This window comes from Biomphalaria glabrata, chromosome 16, assembly GCF_947242115.1.
Source record: "Biomphalaria glabrata chromosome 16, xgBioGlab47.1, whole genome shotgun sequence".
NCBI classification, from domain to species: Eukaryota; Metazoa; Mollusca; class Gastropoda; family Planorbidae; genus Biomphalaria; species Biomphalaria glabrata.
Window position 1 is genome coordinate 5911741 of NC_074726.1, and position 22793 is coordinate 5934533.

Consider the following 22793-nt stretch of genomic DNA (forward strand, 5'->3'; position numbering starts at 1 on the left):
ATGGTTTGGGGTATCTAGAATTAGTTCCCCCTTTAGATCTTGTGATCTATAGTGCAGATGTTGTAAAGCTCGTCTGTTTCTGTTGCCTGCGGTTAACGAGGGTGCACAACGACCAGCTGCCCAAAGATCCTGAAATTAAAAATTCCAGTCTTCAACAGGATTCGACCAGGGGACCCCCGGGTTCAGATGCAAAGCGCTTTACCTACAATCTCATTCAGACTAAATAGAGCCCAGATGTAGATCTAGATTTAGATATAAATGTCTTCATAATTTGAACAAAATTAATATCTATTAATTATTGATGCAATAGCTTATCTTCTGACAGTTTAGGGGTGCGGATTAATTTATTAAGTATACGGTAGTAATACATTAAGAATAGGATCAGACGTGAACGGCATAATGTACACTATTACCGGTAAGCCTACTAACCCTGGACAAAATATTGGTCTATATAGATCTAGTCTAGTAATTTTTAGATTAAACATGTATAGTAAGACATACTCATTCTACATCTAGTCAAGATCTAGAATCTAATTCTAGAGTTCTAGATCTAGATTCAGATAATATAAAATGAAAACATTAAATATAATCTTCGAGTTCTACTTAAAGACCTAGAAGTGTAGATCTAGTTTTGATACTTAGAAACAGATTTCAAAATTAATGTACAACCAAGTTATCTAGTTATGTTACGCTTGATGTAATGAGTACAAAGACACTGTCATATACGAAAGGAGTTACGGCGTTTTGTGTGTAGGTCTATGAAACTGGACTAAAGAAAATGTCTGAAAAACTTGTGTTCGAAAAATGAATTCATTTGTCTTTAACTGTTCAGAACTTTGTAACCATGATAGATAGCAGCTTGAAATTTAGAGCAATCATTTTTCATTCCATGATTATTAAATTCATTGTATTGCGCTTCGTGTGAACTAAACTTTTAGTGGAATGTCGAGAAGTAGGGAGGCTCCGTGCTGTTTTTCTGTGATCAGTTAACGCAGCTTTGCCTTCAAGGGAGCTCTTTTCAAATCTTATTCCAGAAGAGTTAGAAGAGTCTTGTTATTGATGACGTATTGCCCTGTTTGCTTTTAAGCGAAAAATAACGCCAAATGATTATATTAATTGTATAACTTTAACGATAAAAAACAAGACAAGGGCTTGAATAACCCAGGTCCATGGGTGAATTCGACGGGGTCCGCCTCTGAGTTTATATGATAACACAAACTCTCTGTGTTGTTTTTTTTTAATGTCTTATTACCAGTGTGGGCCAAATTAATACAGTACTTCAGGTTCGGGTCACAGAACGCTGACATATCCTGCAATAGTTGCACATGATTACGTTGATAAGAAGTCAGTAAATTACAACACACGAAAGGTCATATAGGGTTAAGGATAAATAAAGCCTCGCATACATACAACGATTAGCTTAAAGGTCTGCACCACCTAAAACCCTCCCTTGCTGTACACACACGGCACGTGTGTTTCTCTCAATATAGCACTGATACGCCTGTTGTCCTTTCTTATACATGCACACACACACACACACACACAATGTTACTGATTGCTTAAAGTCCTATTGACCTCATTCTGGTCTGTCTTTGTGATGACCTTGACACGCCATGACGTTACTGTTAGAGAATTCGCTTCTGACAAAAAGGGAAAAAGGGGGGGGGGGGAGTGTCCTCTGTCCGCTCCCCGTTATTGTGTATACTTTGGTATACTTTGGTTGAATACACTTGCATGAGTGCAATCACTCCAATGTACAGTTGAAGAATACATTCGTTTTTAATTAAACTATAATAATAAACTAGTTTTGTTCAAAGCATAATTGTATCAATTAGTTTGGATCAATCATGTAATTAAATTTGTAATAGACCTAGACTAAAAATAATAAATATATGCGATTAGAAATATTTTTACCAATTTTTTTTTTGTTTAGCTCAATTTCATGCTTTTAGATTTCTCAGTATACTATGATTCTATCACTTGTCTGGACCAGTTGGAAAAGGTGGGGTAGAAATAAGGGGAATCTGAGTGATCGCTTTTAAAATGCATTGATTTTTTTTAAAAATTCCAACTCGACAGCTAAAGCCTCTACAACCTCCCCAAGCCAACACACGAACCACCGTGCCTGGGAACTGCTTATGAAAATAGAATGTTGTATAGTTAATATTGTTAGTTTCAAACTTTTCTCTCTACAAAGTTGAAAGGGGGGCCAATTCCCCCTTACTTTATCGGCCAAGTACAGAGTCTTTCCTTTGTTCTAGATGCATAACGAAATAATTAATTACCAATTGTTAATTAACTAATTGCTCAATTTTTTTTTATATTGATTCTTGTGTTGTCAGGTAAAAAGAAATCATAGTTCAAAATTTCAGCTTGATCCGAGATTGGGTGTGGGAGAAATAACGTGTACAAGCAAACAGACAGACACATAGAGTTGATGCAAGCTTTGTAAAAAATAACTTGAGAACTTCAAATAAAATTGATATCAGTCGTGTGTGTCTAGACATGTTTGATAAGTACAGATCTGGTGCACCCATTTGTGTATCATCCATCACACACGCAGACTTGAAGATTTAGATAAGTGTTAGCTATGAACTGTGGGATAAGAAGGAACAGTACAAAATCTATCATGATCAGTCTAAAAGGTCACTTTGTAAGACACTGGTCGAATTTGGTTTGCGTTCTCGAAGTGTTACATTGTAAGTCACTGGCAATGCGCGCGATTTTCCATGCAGGGCCGGTCTTAACAAGTGCGGGGCCCTGTGCCAAACGGATTGCGCGGGCCCCAGTAGGGATGAGGATAATTAGTGAAATTAAGATTTTATATCAGATTTCTGCTTCCTACATATTAGATCACGCTCAATAGCAAGAATTGCCAAATTGTTCAACCTAACTTCGTGAATTGTTGACCTCAAGTAATTCTTGAATAGTTTGAGGCGCGAGAAACTTCTTTCATCGGATGCCACAGTTACGGGTATTGCTAAAAATACTCTGCAACAAAGTAGTTTGCGAAAGCAGTGTATCTTTCATTAGTGGACAGAGAAGCTAAAATTTCTACCGGGGTATTGGCGGTATTTTGGTAGAATATGCCATAAAGATGACATTTTGTCTATTTTTCAGGAGACTTTTATGGGTTTTCAGGAGATTTTAACAATTTCAGGAGATTGTCATGGTCTTGACCTGAATCAGATGTCCTTATGGTTCGAGGATTTTCCGAATCCCTTTAATGAACCATAAGGCGGGACTCCAGACTGAGGGGGTTGGTGAAGAGCCAATTTCATGGTCTTGTCCAGCTGTCATAGACTTTATGCAAAGAATGTAGAGACAGAAAGCGTGAATAAGCAAGACATTTGCACAGGCTACGGGTAAAACCTGATGTTTGAACACAAAATGGCTCGCTTTGAGGCATGGCGGAAATGCGTTGCTGTCTCTTGCTACTCGGAGTGCGTTGAGGATTAAACCCGAGACCAATCGTAACTAGGTGTTATTTTGAAATGTATCATTCATAACGTTTGTCTTTTGGCTGAACTTAAGTCCGGGGTCCCGGGCCACCAGTTTGAGAACCATGATCTCTTCTAACTGACTAAGCCATACATAACAGCACTATCGGCGGAGTTATAAAAGGTTGATTGGGTGAAATGTATTTTTGTTGAAACAGCGCGGCGGCAGAAGTAGGTAACGTTTGGTATGAAGTAAACATCACGTGGTCTGGCTGTAATCTGGGGAAATGCTTGACCCACTTTTCTTGTGTGCACTGTCTCGGGCGCTAGTCTCGTCCTCTGGGTTAACATGCCAGGCATGTATGTAGATAAGTGTCCTGTGCTCTAGGGAAGTCAAAATCACCGTTTCGTCACAGCGCATATGCGGCCTTTCTGAACCAATCAGTATTGGTTATAAAATGTCTCTTTCGGGATCATTTGGTCTAGAGCAGGGGTCGGCAACCTTTTGAGTCGGAAGAGCCAAAAATTACAATTAACAAAATTTCAACGTTCCTAAAGAGCCATAAGATTTTTTTTTCCTTCCGAACATTTCTTTAAGAATTCTTTAAACTGACGATGGTAGAGTTAACAAATTCATGACCTCAACTACTTAGTCCAGAAATGTTTGGACGCAAAGCGCTGCTTGGTATATTGTGCAGTGAAACGTAAAGATGTCATGGTTTAATTCGTAGTTGCCCTTTTATTTTTTCCTGTCATACTTCTGGCTCCATCAGTTGCTATTGAAACGATTTATTTATATCGATTTTATTGTCTTCAATGTATTTTCGCACGACATTAGCTCTATCTTTTACTCTGATTTGTCACGAGAGCGTTAGCAATCCTAGAAGTTCTTCTTTTGGAACTTGGGAACACACATACCTGACAAAAAGGGCAAATTGTGCCGTGTCTTTTATGTCGTAAGACTCACCTATATCAAATGATAAGGCAGAAGAAAATTGAATATCTTGCACCTGGACATGGAGAGGGGTGCGCTGAAAAGCGAGTACAAGTGGCTGAGAGATAGAATCGAATCAGAATAATTTTTAAAAGTTTTTTTTTCAATAAAATAAATAATATTTGCGCATGGAACTAAAGAGCCGCAGCTTAACATCCAAAGAGCCGCACGTGGGAGCCCTGGTCTCGAGGGCAAGTGCAGTTGAGGGTTACGATGGTGTTGTGTACGCCCCCCACATCAACCATTTCGTCTCACGAAGTTGTAGCACTAAAAGTCCCCGCTCTGACCCAAGTCGGTAAAAGAACTGAAATGAAAGACGTTGGCGAACAATCAAAACATTACAACGTCGGTTTGTGTTATCTCATAAATTCCGAGGGCCTCCCACCGGATACGACCATAGACCAGGAATATTCAAGCCCTGGTCTAGTTTTGATTGTCTAAAGTAATATATCGCAGTTTATTTCAAAGAATCATTAATAACCTGTTATCGATAATTAGACTTCCAGACCTTTTGGCAAGAGAATCAATATCAGAATCATATTTGTTTCACTTGTAAACAAAGCGAACAACATATTATTAATAATGAGACATCTCACTTGTATTATTTTTCTTTTTGCCAAAAAGGAGAATCAGCTTTTCAATAGCTTATCTATTTTGATTTTTAAATCAATAATGAGCCAAATATGGTTTTGTTTAATTGTAACTTAAGATGCAATTTTTTTTTAGTACCAATCCGCGAACCCATTAAAAGCCTGATTTACCAACGAAGTCTGTGACCTATTAAACAGACCTACCTCCCCTAAAGTCTTTTTTTTTTAAATGCTTGAATAACTAATTAAATGTATACTCCACACATAGCATCGTTCCGAAACTAGTCCCTTATTCATAGTACATTAGTACACACCATAACAGTTATGATACCCTATCATACCTGGTCATCTGTTTTTGCGGGCCCACAGTTAACGAGGGTGTCAAGTGGTCAGCACAACCTCCAGCCGGCTTTACTTTTGCCCCAACTAATGTCAGGTACCCATTAGCGCTAGGTGGACTCGGAGGCGCCCGAAGATCCCGTAATTAAACATCCCAGTTTTCACCAGGATTCGAACTCGGGACCTCGGTTCCGGATACCAAACGCTTTACCGCTCAGCCACCGCGCCTCCACACAACTGTAAACGTTTAAGTACAACTTTGTACTGTGTACTAGAACTTGGGTTTTCCTTTATTGCCTATTAAATCTAAAAGACGAATTTGAGACTTTATCATCTTTATTACTAAAAAAAATAATAATAATACATGAACTTGTAGCTTATAATGAAGGTCAGACTTAATCAGCCAATATGTTACCCCCCCCCCCCCCCCCCAAAAAAAAAAATTACTGATAACATGAATATATCATACTTTATCTGCCAATATAATATCAAGATTAATAAATTCACTTTTAACATATGAGTTTTATGCTTAACCAGGCAATATTACTCTGATAAACAAGCAACATTTTTTAAAAAGTATTAAAAAATACAACAAAGCTTTTAAAAGTGGAAGTACACGTATTTACAACTATATCTCTGAGTAATGTAGAAGTTATTTCCCTTTTATGAAATAAAATTATTAATTACAAATAATTGATGGATTAATTGGTTACTTCATTTTTTTTAAATTCGATAACGTTTTGTTAGGTACAATAAATAACTGTGCAAAGTTTCAACTTCATCCGAGAATGCGTGTGTAAGAATTTAGTAAGAAATAACATGTTCACATTTTTTACCAGATAAGTTCTAGGGTTAAATACCCAGCACTAGTATCCCTGAACTACTAGACACTGATAAAATGGGAACAAAGTTGAATGACTTCGCTCGCCTCTCTCGGGGCCAGGTTACGGTGACTCGTTTAAATATTCCGGCAGACGTCCTGCCCATAGGTGATTCGTTGAAAAAAAACATGGGGGAGGGGTAATATCAGTGTGAAAAGGTTACGTCGTAGATATACGTTGAAATATATATTATTTTGTATGTGACCTTGTCCTTCTGATTTTATCACCCTCCCCCCTTCCTTTTTTCCCCTCCTCGTTGGCGATTTTCTGGTTCCTTTTTACAATAACACCATGGGCGTGATAGCCGAGTAGCTAAATGCATAGCCCCCCAAACCGAAAGTGACAATTTTGATGAGGGAAACTGGGCAGATGAAACTTCTTCAATTGAACTTCTCGCTTCGCCTCTTCTTCGCGGGAGGTTGGGAGTCTCTGTATTACATGCCATCATCGAATGGCCCACTTAATAACTCCCCATCTCTTCCTGTAGCGCCACTTCTGACACCAGCCCTGAACGAATTCTTGAAATAGACACATGTATTGTTTACAGCAGCGCATCTAAAATTACATTGTAATACTTGTCCAATGTAGACCTCTCTCTTCGTAGAAGCAAAAATATCCTTTGAAAGAAAGTTGATTTAAATGATTTTTTTTTTTTTAAAAAGCAGAAGGTTCTAATTATGTTTAATTGTTGACGTAATCTGAATACGTTTGTTCTAAGAAGATATTTGTGGTTTGAGAATCCCTGCTCTGCTATAGTTTAGTAATCGATTTTTTTTTTCACTTGCATCTTTTTTTTTTTTTTGCTGATGATCGACATTCAGGTCGTTTTAAGGCTCTTTCGGGGTCTACAACCTTGTGCATTGACCAATAAAACTGCAGTGGAGTTGTTGTTTTTACGCCACAGTTCGTCTGGTACCTTGGTTCTCATGACCGAGTTCACTAAGGTCAAGCTAACCCTGGAAGTTGTACACTCGGTTTGCACGGTGACCGCCCCCCTTCCCCGCCCCAATCTCATCCCCGTCGACGTTACAAAATGTATTTTAAAAACAAAATCATCTAAAGTAGAATGTGTGGTCGTGGTGCGTGGTAAGACTGATTTGCTCCACTTCGTTAAGATGGGGGTCTTTGCTGAACGATAATCGCCCGCTGAAAATGTCTCGCTTTGTGTGTTATACAGGCGATGTCTTTTTTTTTTATATCGCGTTGTAGGACAAAGCGATTACATAACAATTAGCGTTTATCTGTAGATCAGTATCCTCAGCCAAGTGTGTTTACAGTTGACGGGGTTTTTTTTTACCTTGCGATGCCCACCCTGCGCAATGAATGTGGGAAGCAAAGGTTTACAAAGTGGGGGGGGGGGGGGCAGAGGGAGGTCATTGTCCAGTCCTTTTTGCAGGCTGTCGGGAAAACTCTGCTGATATTATTTCATCATACACGTATATTTTCTCTTAAAATAAGCTTCTTCAATACAGGAAAGAACCAGAATCTTCTCTTTCATGCTTATATTTGTAACTTCCCTGGCTATTTTTAGTTATGTTTTAAATGTACTGTTGTTTCTGGAAGTGAAAACACGTTGTTTAATGTTTACAAAATTGTAACAACATTGACACGTGACGGAGCCGTAGGTGTCAGGCTTCAATATATTGTATACTATCAATTTTTACACGCACGTACAGAATGCCACTATTAACAAAGTTTTTAGTTTACCGCATATAGTTTTCAGGGTGGCTCCCATCCCAAAGCATTGATTTTTTTTGTCTTAGTAGCAGATCGATCCAGATTTTACATGGTCGTCATTAGATTTACACACGAGTAACTTAAACAGTCAATGGCGTGATTTAAGTATACGATAGCTAACAGTTCCAAGTTTGCTGCTTTGTAGTTTCTGTTTTTCTGAACTGTTGTCCACGTTTCCGAACTGCTTGTTTGGAAGATTTTCTGCCCCAGATCGTATGACATAAAGAATGCGCGGTTAGATCAGATAGTTTCTTCTTGTTCTCTACTACAACTTGCATACTGTGGAGTTTGGTCTTTACTGTCGCGTGCGAAGACTTGTTTTAAAGTTTGAACTTGTAGGTCTAGGTATATTGTTTTTTTTTCCTAGGGTTTAACTTAGATTAGCTTGTATTCAAGTGTGCATTGGGGCCTCTGGGTTTCCTTTAAGTATGTCGTCTCACAAAGATGCCGCTCTCTATTTTGAGCTTCAATTGACTGTAGCCGCTTAAAGACTTACTAAGCCTATGCTAAGGAGATTGTGTTGACAAATCTTTCTCTGCTTTGATGGGTAGGAAGTAAAGCCCCACCCCCTTTTCAAACCTTGCGATCTATAGGGCAATCGCTGTTAATGTCATGTGTTTCTTAGGTCAATGGTTAACGAGCAGGGTGTCATGTAACCACCGTAACGACCAACCGCCTTTAATTAAAGTCAGGCTCCTATTAGAGTTGGGTAGACTCAGGGATGCCAAAAAAATCCCTGAAATAAAAAATTCAAGTCTTAGGGTCTCATCGAGATTTGAACCCAGGACCCCAGGTTCGTAAACCAAGCGTTTAACAGCTGTACCCACCCAATGGGAGGATATAAAACAACATAAAAGGAGGCCGAGATTGAGGATTTCGCTAACGAACTAAAAGAAAAGTGTAGTCTCTGTGAGGAGGAGCTTGAAGTTTGCGTGGTGACAAATGTTAAACCACTTAACAGACTAGCCTTGATTTCATTACGTAGACGCCTAACAACAAGTACGGTATTTACATTTTCAATGTTATAGGCACAAGGTCCTAAACTGACCAGGCTTAGTTTTAGTGTGATATAATGCTTAGAGCTTATGTTCCTTGTCACTTTAGAATGCATATGTTTTCGCGTCCACAAACAAATTTTTGGAAGAGTGCCCAGTATTTTAAGAAATGAATGCCTTGTTATCCCCTCTGCTTGCTGGAACAGATGGACTCTAGACAACGATTAATTTTAAACCTGTTCCAGTAATATTTTCATGAATTTGTATTTTTTTTTTGTTTTTCAGAGTTTGACGGTGAGACCGTCTTATGCAGGGTGTGTGGTGATCGGGCCAGCGGATTTCATTACGGAGTCCACGCGTGTGAAGGGTGCAAGGTGAGTTCACTTCTTATGTTCATATCTTCTGTTATGATGACTTGTTATGTTCATTTGTTATGTTCTACTACTACTACTTAATCCTGTGCACTCCCAGGGGAGCATAGGGCCGCAACCACACCTCTCCACCGAACTCGGTTCTGGGCAGCTTTCTTCATCTGCTCCCATGTCATTCCAGTACCCTCAGCTTCACTGATAACTGACCTCTTCCAGGTTTGCTTGGGTCTGCCCATTTTCCTCTTTCCTTGTGGGTTCCAGTCAAGTGCCTGCCTTGCAACATTGGTAGCTGGTTTTCTCAGGGTGTGTCCTATCCAGCTCCATTTTCGTTTTGTGATGTCTTGGGCTATGGGCTTTTGTCTAGTTCTCTCCCACAATGTTCACTTATGTTTATCTCTTATGTTCACTTGTTTTGTTATGTTCATTTGTTAGCATGTTATATTTGTATGCTTTGTTTACACGCTCTTTGTCTCCCACTATTTTACCACACTTCTTAGAAATCTTCCTTTGAAAAAAAAAGTAATTAATCATGTTTTGTTGTTGTCGTGCTTTGACTACGAAGAATCAACAGCAATAAGCATGCGACTCTTGAAATAGTACTAAACATAGGTCCAATCATCTAGGTAAAATCGATCAGATCCTTGGGTACCCTACGAGAGTCAATGCCCTAGACCAGTGTTTCCCAAAGTGTGGTCGGGAAGACTTTTGCAAATCATTAAATATGCAGATTTTTTTAAAATACCAATTTATTATGTTCTGTTAATAAATTAAAGTGTGTGTGTTGGGGGGGGGGGAGTGAGGGCGAGGGGTACTCAGCAGTACAAAAATTATAAAAGGGGGTGCACGTAGGTCAAAAGTTTGGTAAACATTGCCCAAGACTGTCAAACATTTGTGAGATTTTGTCGAATATGAGACTTGGGATTTTAACTCCCAACTGAAATTTAAAAAAAAAAAAAACGGATCTCGATCTCCGCTCTACAAGAATGACCACTTGTATTCAGTTTAAAAAATACTAGTTTTGTACATTTGTTATTATGACTCATCATGATGCCGCCTTTCCCTGGTTAATATGCATGGCCTTGGTGTCTGAGCTTTAAGATGCGTGTAGTTCAACTTAAAGCTGAAGTCCAGGATCTCGGGGTTTTTTTTTTCTCGGAAAATAATCGAAAAAACATCTTTGTATCCGTCTTTCAGCCCCACCCCTTGACCTAATTTTCTTTCAGGTCACCTAACCAAACAGTTTTTTAAATCTAATGCATCTACCTTTGTTTACAACTTGGCTTTGTAAAGGTCAGAATGTATGGTTGTGTCAGGGTCGCCTTAGGCATGCAACGTTCACTGTTCAACACACTTGCTCATAGCAAAGCAAAGGGGGCGCGTGTTCGCACATGGCCGCCCCCCCCCTCCACTATGAAAAACATGTCATTCATTGGCAGGCCATCACGACTTATTGCAGTGTGCAAAACAGGAAGTGGTTTCGGTCACATCACCACAAAACTTGCCGAGGCTTAGCTTACGAAAGGAGAGGTCACGAAGGTCACGATTGGGCCGTCGTGACTTGTAATAATAATAATAATAATAATAATAATAGTAATAATAGTACATTGTGTGAGGGACTTATACCACTGCTCATTGAGGGTAGCTACTATTTCCCCTACCCTACACGTTTTAAAAGATTCCTTACTTATAATAGATTTTGAACCATTTGGAAATGTCTACACGAGGGCCATAAGTCTTCCTGATCTGTAGCCCTCGTCACTTTTACTTTTGGCCTAGCTCAAGTAGTTTGGGATGTAAGGCTCGCTAACCTCCCTATTACGAAACCACCAAAAACTTTCCAGACTGGCGAAGTGGAGGTACACTGTAGGAGTATGAAGGTCTCCACCTCTGGGAATGAAGCCTAGTCCCCCCCAAAACAAGAGCTTCCAGTAGATGGAGCTTTTTAGACAAGTGAGGTGGATAACAAAAGCTAATCTCTTTATCTAGGAGAGCGGAGAAAGGTTTTCCAATTGGTTGAAAGTATTTTGCCCTCGACTTTAGACTAAACACGATAAGACGTACTACTTTTAAGTATATTTTTTGTAACGTTCTAATACATTTTGTGGACTTAGTTCTTTGGTACTGCAGGCATGGTTCTAATTAAAACGACCTATACTTTTAAATTGAAAGACATACAATGCCATGTTGCTCGTATGTGTTGTCAGTACATTGCGGGCTATATTTAGTTACCGAAAGGTCGATACTAAAATAGCTGCTCAACGCCTTCGCTTGCCCCACTGGTAAGCACTAGGGTACTGCGAATGCCCGCTGTTCCATTTTCGGCAGACTCCAACTGACCGAGACCAATCGTTATAGAAGGCCTGAAAACTGGCCTGCAACGTCATAGCTTGTGGGAAGTGGGGACCAATAGCTCGTTGCCACGTCATAGGTCTGGTCACATTTTACCTGTTCCCATTATCCCGGGTGGCCAATATTCCATGCCCAAATCTGCCGGTGACCAAACAGTGGCTTTTTCTTCTAAATTTCATTTTGGCATACCCCCCGCCCTCTTTTTTGTGTGCCCCCCCCCCCCCCGAAGCTATCTTCCGCAACCAAATCTCGTTACGCCGCGACTCCCACAACTTTTTCAAGCTGTTCTTGATAATGAATTGTTACGGTCTTAATAATAATAATAAGCTTAGAGATTAAGCGTCTATGTCCAAAATAACAATATACCCCATTGTTATATCAACCGAGGGGATAATAACAACTGACCTCACAGACACCTTCAAGGCCCTTAACATTCCTAGGAAGATCTTCGTTGCCTGTCAGAGGGCGGTACTGCTGCAGACCTGCCACATCACCAGAAAATTCCTCAGTGGAAACTGTTAAAGGGACTACGATGAATTTTGTTTCTCTTTAGCGAAACTCGACCCTGGCAGCGCCAGAGAATGACTACTCGTTCATTTCTAACATAATAATAATAATAATAGTAATAATAATCTTTATTATCCATAAGGAAATTTGCCTTACAATATGTGCATTACACCAACCAAAACATTGTAATAAAAAAAAATGTACATTCACACCAGATTCTCTCATATAATTTACATGCGAAAATTTTATATCAGACATTTTCTATTTAACGATTTGATTGGACCGATCAGCTCGTATGATTGTTTGTCTATAGTTACTTACCGTCATGTAGAACAATGCGCACGTACTTGAAGGCCCGGGGACATACGTGTACAGGGACTTGAGTGATAGGCTTGTTATCAGGGGCTATAATTAGATTCACTTTTTTTTTTCTACCGTGCTTTGATGTCTCTCTTTTGTTTTGATCGACCTAATTTACTTTTGGGATTTTCCGTCGTGGGTAGGGGGGTGACCTAGCCTTAACACTCTGCATTAGGTCTACATCATGATTGTCTATCTGGGCGATAGCCGAGGTGGCCGCTTTGCAAAACATGTATGTTGTCTAGCGGACCGCTTAGTAGTGTCTGCTATTGACTCGTTTGAATTTCTTTCCATTTTGGTTGAAAAGAATAGAATGGAGGGGGTGTTAGGAGGATTGGGAGTTGTTATTACATTTTGGATTCTAAGATATATAATGCTTTAACCTATTGAATAGAGTCTCTAGCCCACAGCGCCATTCTAGTCACTTTCTTTCACTAGAGTCATTCCATTGACTTCCTTGATTGGCCAATAAACATTTCTTATTAAAGTCTAGAGTGTTTTTGTTTTGAACACTCAAGTTAGGCCGGCATTAGACGTTGTCTCGCGCTACCCGATGTCTTATAGTTCCCTTATCACACACTACACGTTGCCTGTCTCACTCTGTCTTGTACTATCCCCCTCCTCACTCTATATTTACCTCACTCTATCCCTGTCTCACACTATCTCTGTCTCACACTATCTCTGTCTCACACTATCCCTGTCTCACACTATCTCTGTCTCACACTATCTCTGTCTCACACTATCCCAGTCTCACACTATCTCTGTCTCACACTATCTCTGTCTCACACTATCTCTGTCTCACACTATCTCTGTCTCACACTATCCCTGTCTCACACTATCTCTGTCTCACACTATCCCAGTCTCACACTATCCCTGTCTCATACTATCTCTGTCTCACACTATCCCTGTCTCACTCTATCCCAGTCTCACTCTAAAGTTACTCTAAACAAAACATTGTAATAAAAAAAAATATTCATTCTCACCAGACACTGTCTCACACTCATTTTTAGAGCAATGCTATGGGAGATTTCAGTTTACCGTTGCTTTCAGTCCATACCGGATAGTAGCCTCTTCAAGCTTAAATTGCAGACATTATGAAATTTTAAAGCAAGTTAAATTTGTGAAGAAAGAAAATAAAGCACATTTACACTTCATCCCACTTCCATTCTTACATTTAATATGCATATTTCTTTTTTAATGAGGAGCCCCCCCCCCCTCAGTTAAGGGTAAGGCCCTGTGCAGCTATCTTTCTTTATGGTAACTCCGGCACTGAAGAGTTATACAATTCCTCAAAACTTGCAGGGTTCCAGTCTTTCTGTATAAGCTTTTACTGTCATGTAAGAGGCTTTAAGTTAATATACTTAGTAATCAATATAGGCCTTCTTGTGTTTGGAAGTACCTTTGATTATTCGCTTGAACGAAATCTGGTTACATCCCTTTTTTTCAGATTTACCTACGCCCTCCACCCCCAATAACCTTCGCCCACACGCGCGATGTGCTCAGTGCATATATGTCAAGCACTTTGACCTTTCCTAATTTTCGGTCACTGGGTTTTCAGTCGCACGGTCATGTTAAGATGTTACGAGGCCTGTTAGCGATAAGCTGGGGTGATTGACCTAGCTCTGGGCGGATGAAGCCTTTTTAAAACTACAATCCTAAATATGTTCATGTTTACTTAATTATGAAATAGTAATAATCTATTTTAAAGTCTCAGACCCACTGCTTACTTGGCTAGGTCTACGTAGACTGTATCTCCTATATTTGGTATTGTCTAACTAGGTTCAGTTAGACATCGCTGGCACCGATGTTCCGTGCATCCAGACTTTCGATTTGGAATACTGGGTAGAAAGCGTGTTGTAGAGCAGTCGTTTGCTCATTGTTCTGGTAGCGTGACTCACTCGTGGAACAAATCTAATGGTTGGTCAGTCTGTGGCATTTTACGTCACGAGAGACGATCTTTTCCCTTTGCAACTTCTTGTTTGACTAAAGAGGCCAATCCTTGATACACAGCTGCGATCGCAGGTTGGGTATATGTAATCACCAGGCGCCGTTGCATTATCACCCTTCTTTCTGCTTCTGTTGTGTATGGCATCTGCAATCCGAGACCCTTCCTTTGTGCTCTCTCTCCATGTAGATCTATCCAGTGCTACTTTTTTTCCCAGCTGCTAGTGTCGATTCTGGTCAGTACCAAAAAGTAAAATGCCCTTTGAGACCTGATCGGCATTTTTATAGCCTTCATCCCCCCCCCTTTTTTTTTTTCAAAAAAAAAAAAAAAAAGAAAAAGCTGGAACGTCTAAGAAACTAGATCATGTATAAGCCATTTGGTTCGGGTGAGAGTTCTTTTTTTTCGATACAAGTTGTTTTTTTTTTTACTCGATACTATCTATACATGTAGTGCCTGTGTCCCTCTCTGAATCCAAATAACAGTGGGGGAAAAAAAAATAAAAACAATTATTGTAATTTTTTGCACACTGAGGAGAAAAAAAACAACAACCTCGGTGCACACGGCTCGCATATAAAACTGTTCCCTACTTGTTGAGATCTGATCCCCAGAGCTCTTGTAATTGATCATAACCTGAGAGATGTTTCTGGATTGCTGACATCACCCACTCTCTTCACCTTGGACCCAACAGTGTCACTACGGTGATCCTCAGTGCACTATTGATGTTTATTCTTGTACTGAAATAGAAATTGTTTTCTGATAATAAATGAATAAAAAAAATGAATGGATTCCATTAAGCTCTGTTTCTGGTTTTACCAGAAACCCAAACAATAAACCCAACTTTTATTTGTATGTGCTAGTTTAAAAACAACAACACAAAATTGCTGTTCTCATAGCTTGAAATATAAACACTATTTAGGTTTGCCTTTTTTGATTCCCACTTTTGGTATTTGCTTTAACTTGCCCATATCCTTCTCATACTAAGCATTATGACTTGGATTGGGCTTAGTTTATTGAATTAATATGTTTCTGGGTTTGCAGTTGTTCGAGCAGAAAAAAAAAATTGAAAAAATACCTTTGGCAGGGGCGTTGTAAGGAATTTTTCAACATTTGGGGGCCTGGAAGGCTTGACCTCGTTGGGGGCCCCTGCATTTTGCATAATATTTAATGTAAAAAATACTCATTTGGGGGCGCGGGGGATTTTCAAATTCTCCCCCCCTCCTCACCCACCCTAGCTATGCCACTGACTTTTGGGTAACTTACCAAATTATTAGTCCAGCCCAGTTTTCACTGGAGAGTAGTTAGATATATTGAAGGGACCTATTGCTTGAATGTGCAAAAAACTACAATAAAAAAACAACAACTAACTAAAATATCAGATATCTTGTGTTTTATATTATGATTTTTTTTTATAGTTTTAGCTGAGATTTAAAATGTGTGATCTCTTCCATGTGCAGGGTTTCTTCAGGCGCTCTATTCAACAGAAGATACAGTACAGACCTTGTCTTAGGAACCAGCAATGTAATATCCAGAGAGTGAATAGAAACAGATGTCAATACTGCAGGTGAATAAATCTGTAACTTCACAATAGGAAACTTATTTTGATTTTCATATTTGAATTGTTGACAGTTTAACCCAAAGAAACATTTTTTAATGAAAATTACAGAGTCATTGGTATATTTTTTTTTTAAAAAGAGTCTATGCATCTATTTTTCTGTGCATCTGTTCTGTGAAAAGTGAATCTTGGAGAGGTTTTTGTGCTGCATTTAGGCACTTGATAAACACATCTTGAATTTAAAATTTGTATTGTCCATTAATATTTAAACTCTGGGCTGCCTGTTGAACATTTAATTAGTTTAGGTGATTCAACAGAACATCTCATCAAGTCTCATTTATCTAATGATGATAAATTTTTATTTTAATCAAATCTAGATGCATAAACGCTTTTGAGAAAAAAATATTGTCTCTGCAGTATTTAATTTAATTGTTATAATTAGTTATCAATTGATTTTATTTCAGATTAAAGAAATGCATATCTGTGGGCATGTCCAGAGATGGTGAGGACACTTAATCATTTACCCTTAAATACTAACACTTGATAGCCACTTAAATAAAGTCAATACAAAATTATTTGTTGTAAGTTTGAGACTTAGTTTTGGGCGAAAAGAAAATATTACATTTTTAATTATTAGTTTTTGAAAAATATACTACTTTTTACTTGTAACCATGCTCGTATATCATGCCCTGTCACTTTCCAATCTTCTTTGTGGACATGTGTGGGAAGGGGGGTATCTGGGAGAAGGCTTTTATGTGCTGCTTATGTCCAGCTAGAGTCATATCTTAAATTTAAACGTTTTGGTCCCCATTGAGATGCAAACTCAAGCCTCCCTTAGTTATGTAACCAAATGGTTTATGATGCTCAGCAACGGCTACCCATCCAAAATCAATCAAATAAATTCAGTTTACAATGAAATTAAATTCAAAGAACAATTATTTGTAGACTGGTAGATTGACTGCAATGCCCAAACAGTAATATTGTACTGAATGCAATGCAAAAGTTTAATAGTAAACCTAAAGGTAGGAGGCGCGGTGGCTGAGCGGTAAATTGCTTGGCCTCCTGAATCAGGGGGTCCCGGGTTCGAATCCTGATGAAGACTAGGTTTTTATATTTCTGGATCTTATGGGCGCCTCTGAGTCCACCCAGCTCTAATGGGTACCTGACATAAGTTGGGGAAAAGTAAAGGCATGTCATTGTGCTGGCCACATGACACCCTCGTTAACCGTGGGCCACAGAAACAGATGACCTTTACATCATCTGCCCTATAGATCACAAGGTCTGAAAGGGGATCTTTACTTTTTTCCTTAAACCTAAAGGCGGTATTACTTAACTGTCTGAGTCTATGGATTTTTTTTTTATTACCCCCACAGCTGTACGATTTGGTCGTGTCCCCAAGAAAGAAAAGGCCAGGATCATCGAACAGATGCAGAGGAAAAATTTGGCCTCTCAGACCATCGAGCTAAACACACTACTGGCTAGTGATCAGGACATGGTGTCGGCTGTGGTGGCCTCGCACCGCCTCACCTGCGACATCTCCCAGTTCAAAGCCCAGCAGATGAGAGATCTGGCTTTGCATAATCAAGAGTATGTCACCTGTCCAGCTAACATGGTAATTCTTTGATTCTTAATGAGTGTATAGAGGTTGTTGTTGTTTTCTATCTGAATAATTTATGTACTTGAAAAATTTTATACTTCGTAAAGAAAAATGTCTTTCATCATGTATCATTGGTTGTTTTTAACAAGTTTTTTGTGAACCACATACTAAGTAACATGTCTGTGTTGAAAAAACTTAGGTCATTTTTTTCATTCATTTATATTTAGATCTATATGGCTCAAAGATTGACCTATTTGGCATATTATATTTAGAGCTAAATGTTCAATTAACCTCTAATTCTGCCCCCCCCTCCCGGGCAGGGTTTGAATTGTGATTTTTTTTTTATCGTGAGCTACAGATTTAATTGCTGTACATACTTTTTTCCCTGGTCACTAGAAGTGAAAATTGAATGCAGTAATATTTTACTATTGTAAGGTCAAGGTGGAACCATTTTGATGTTTATCACCATATTATTTGTACATTGCTAATAGTGCTGTTTTCTGTCCCTCTCCAGGCCTGCCCGCTCAACAACGAGATAGGCATGGATGCCAATGCCAACCGTAACAATTTGACAGACTTCTCTGAAAGTTTCACACCAGCGATAAAGTCTGTGGTGGACTTTGCCAAAGGGATTCCAGGCTTTGTCCTTCTTAATCAAGATGACCAAGTGACACTACTCAAGGTAATTTAACATTTCATGCACCAAACATTTTTGAAATGACACCATGGCTCTATTAAATGTTCTTTTCGGACCTTGCGATCTATAGGCAGATGATGTTAAGGTCATCTGTTTCTTTAACCAACAGTTAACAAGCAGAGTGTCATGTGGCCAGCAGCACAATGACCAACCGTCTTTACTTTGCCCAACTAAAGTTAGGTACTCATTAGTAGTGGGTGGACTCAGGGGGGCCCTAAAAAAACTGAACATCAAAATCATAGTCTTCATCGAGATTCGAACCCAGGACCCCAGGTTCGGGAAGTCAAGTACTTAACCACTCAGCCACAATGCCTCCCTGTGGTAGCCAAATTGAAATAGATAATTTTTAATGATCAATTAAGATCCAAATTTTTAGATTAAGAAATTTAGGCATAAACTTGTAAATAAAAAACTTTTTCTTATCTATTTTACCCCCTAAGCATTTGTAGTTTTTTTAAAGTTAGGTTTCTTTGCCTTGCGATTTAATTATTTTTTGTTACTATGTGAATGCACTGCAAGATTTGTCTTGTGTTCTCTTTCCACAGGCTGGTACGTTTGAGGTGTTGCTGGTGCGATTAGCTTGCCTGTTTGATCCTGTCTCTAACACAATGATGTTCACTGGCGGCAAGCTGTTCAGGAGGCAAACCTCCACGGTAAGTTTTACTCGTCATACTACATAACGTCATAGAAAAAAAACATTTGACACAATGACACAGGCAGTGGTACAGCCTCAAAGTTTCTGATCAAATTAAATATAGAATATTTGTTGGTTTTTTTTTATGCATTGTAAGATTTAAAATTTAATTTATAGAGAGTATGTAGTAAAATATTTAGGCCTAGTTTCAGACTGCCTTTAGAAATGAAGATCATTACATCCTAGCTTAAAGCATCTTTAGAATGGCAGCAGGCAGGGTTTGAACCCAGGACCATCAACCCAAAGCACAGGTCTTGAAACGCAGTGTATTTTTATAAAATTTCTTATGGATAAAATGATTTTGGATTTTTGAAGTTATGGATGAATATGAAATCTTTTCTCAATTTCATCTGTATTTATGTCAGTTCACTGATGAATGTATAGAAATGTTTGAAAGAAGAGCTCTTCTGCTGATGAGTTAAATTCATGACATTGTTAGTGCAAGGGAATGACTACATGGCAATCATGGCTGTTCAATTTGTTTTAAAAAAACCTAGATTATTTTTCAACCCCTGTCTATATTGCAGGTGACGACCAATGTTGGCTTCTTGCTGGACTCCATGTTTGACTTTGCTGAACGGTTCAACAGGATGTGTCTAAATGATGATGAGATTGCTGTGTTCTCTGCTGTGGTTCTTATGTCTCCAGGTGAGAAATGTCATGGAAACATGCTCTATATTTTGTATATACTTTTAAAAAAAAAATTTTCAATACAACATTGTTTTAGATAATATGACCTGTTATAAGTATGTTCATTTACATAATTAAACATAACTTGCAGAAGGGGTTTGAGGCAGAGGCTTATCGAGCACTTTTATAAGTTTCTGATTTTATGTATCCTGGGATTTTATCCTCTTTGAATGCCCCTTCCTAACCCACCTTAGGCGAACCCAACGACCACTACAGCCCAACATAACCAACACTCTGTACGGCAGTGCAGAACAACTGAAGGAAACATGCTATTTTTCCTTGGCACAGTCTGCAAAAGCACTCACAGCTCAGCAGCACAAAACTGGCTAGAAGAAGCTTCTGATGTTCCTTCAGGAAGGATGATTATTACATCCTAGCTCTAACCTCTATTGAATGGCTGGGGGGTGACAGCATGTGGAGTTGAAATTATATATGTTTATGAAGTCTGACGTTGGATGAGTTAAATGAAATCATTCTTATTTTGCTCATTGCCAACAGATCGTCCTGGATTACGCAATGTGGAGCAAGTGGAGAGAATCCAGAACAAATTGACAGAAGCTCTCCAAAACATCATCAACACCAACCACAAGGAGGATAGTACTCTCTTTGCCAAATTGCTCATGAAGACAACAGATCTCCGCACTCTCAACACACTCCATTCAGAAAAATCTATCGGTAAGTTTTTTTTCATAGTGTAACGTTTCTCCTGCTATCCTACTACTAGACCACTCTCTTGATTACATTCGCCTTGACCTGCGTGTGTAATATTTACGACACAGGCCCTTGCTGAACTGGCGTGTACTGTCACTCGTTGCGGTTGACCGCTCGTCTAGCGCTGGCCTGGGGCGATTTGCGTAGTCTAAAAACAAACACAGCACTACACCCATCTGTCTCACCACCAGGTTTATAACAATAGTATTTTTTTTTTATTCTTAAGGACATTTCTGCATTATTTCAAAATTCTCAGAATTATGGTTAAACCAATCAAGCCATTCCCGCTTGTACAGTGATGTATGTGTACAATTACTTAACATTGTTGCCCTCAATATGGGATTTTCATTATTAAGTGTATCTTGGGTTGTCTTCTCTTTGTTTACATTTCAATTTGTATGATTTAGTTGTCATTCAATAGATCACTTCTAAGCAATCAAGTACTTAGAAGAGAGTACTCAAGAAAGTGATTAGGAGAAGTAAGGTGGCAGTATAATGAAACCTTTAAAAAAAAACTAAGATTAGGAGAGATCAGAAAATAATGTCAAGTAGTCTAGATTCAAAGATCAGTGTGGACATATATAAATCAAGAAAAGCATACAAAATACTTTAAAAATAAACAAAGCTTATACAAAGTGTAATTGCATCAATTAGTTTGGATTAGTCATGTAATTAAATTTGTAATAGATCTAGACCTACAACAAGAAATCTGTGCGATTAGAAATATTCTTACCAATTGTATTTGTTTTGCATTATTTAATGCTTTTAGTTTTCTCAATATGCTATGATTCTATCACTTGTCTGGACCAGTTTAGTGGGGGGGGGGGGGGGGGGGGAGAGAGAAAGAAAGCAATATCTAAGTAAATTAGCTTTCTAATATATCTGAAAATTAGCTTTTTAAGATCATTTTTTAAAAATGTGAAGGGGGGGATGGGGGGAATGACATCCTCAAGCTCAAGCTGACCATGAAAATATAAGATTGTATAGTTATCTATTGTTTGTTACAAAAGCAGCGACCTATAAAAGTGACTAATTCAGCATATACCTCTACTATAATTTCTTTCCCTTGTTTGAGATACCAAACAAAATAATTAATTTCCAATTAACTAATTGGTTAATTTTTAAATTGATTCTTGTGTAAGTTGTCAGGTAAAATGAATAATTGTGCAAAATTTCAGCTGATCCGAGATAAACTTTTTACCAGACATAGTGAGTTAATGTAAGCTTTGTAAAAAAAAAAGTACTTACAAGCAAAAGTGCTTGGAAAGAAATTTGACTCTGCACTGCTAAAAACTGCACCAGAATTATTCTATCATTTCCTTAGCCTTGTTTCCTTATTGTTAGCCACTGACTATGTAAGTTAGCATTTATGTAGGAAACTCCCCAATTAGAGCTTCCTCAACTAATCTAAGAAATACAAGAAGGCAAGGTAACAAGAATCTATGTTGAGTTCTTACATGCCATGAAGTAGAAACAGTCTCTTAGTGATTTTTTGTTTAAAACAAAATTCTGATGGACACCAAAAAGAATAGACTACGTTGGGCAGGTCACCTTGAAAGAATGTCAGAAAACAGAGGAGCGAAAATCATAAACAGGCAAAAACCAAAAGGCAGGCGACCCAAAGGCAGACCCTGAATGCGATGGATTGATGATGTAGAAGTAGATATACAACAGCTTGGGGTTAGGGGGTGGAGACAAAGGGCCCAGGAAAGATCTGAATGGAAGGATGTGTTGAAGCAGGCCAGAGCCCTCCATGGCATGTAGCGCCACTGGGATGGATGGATGGAGACCAAAATAGCAATAGGATTTCTATGTTAAATTTTATTCATGAGTTTTCATGGTTAGGTCTTTAAACACATTCAGTGTGAAGTTTGAAATACAACTTGATTACTGATAGAACATTTCCCTATTTGTTTAGCACATTCTATACAGTATGTAAAGTTGAGACTAGCCAATCTGGTGGAAATCATTTAAATAGCAATAGGATTTCTATGTTAAATTTGATTCATGAGTTTTCCTGGTTAGGTCTTTAAACACATTCAGGGTGAAGTTTGAAATACAACTTGATTACTGATAGAACATTTCCCTATTTGTATTAGCACATTCTATACAGTATGTAAAGTTGAGACTAGCCAATCTGGTGGAAATCATTTTGAGCATAGCTCTAAATAATTCTTGAAACAGTGCATTAGCTTCTCAGCTTTTCTTGGTACTCTGTGCAAAGTAATTCACCTTTCGTTTTCTTTCATAACACCACTGATTTAACAAAAAGAAAACTTGAACTTATGTTATTATGTAACAGCAGTGAATAGAATGTTTATGAATTACCAATCAGTGTTAGGTT

General features: G+C 38.6%; 1 protein-coding gene across 7 annotated transcripts in view; it reads left to right on the plus strand.

Moving 5' to 3' along the window:
- LOC106073033 (uncharacterized) overlaps window positions 1-22793 on the plus strand; it is a 71709-nt gene that overhangs the window by 29941 nt on the left and 18975 nt on the right. For all 7 annotated transcript variants that reach the window (XM_056013679.1, XM_056013672.1, XM_056013673.1 and 4 more), the window contains 8 exons: window positions 9262-9350; window positions 15963-16069; window positions 16525-16562; window positions 17434-17672; window positions 18172-18339; window positions 18900-19007; window positions 19576-19696; window positions 20237-20413. In XM_056013679.1, coding sequence (XP_055869654.1) covers window positions 9262-9350; window positions 15963-16069; window positions 16525-16562; window positions 17434-17672; window positions 18172-18339; window positions 18900-19007; window positions 19576-19696; window positions 20237-20413 — 1047 coding nt within the window. The remainder of the gene's footprint in view (window positions 1-9261; window positions 9351-15962; window positions 16070-16524; window positions 16563-17433; window positions 17673-18171; window positions 18340-18899; window positions 19008-19575; window positions 19697-20236; window positions 20414-22793) is intronic.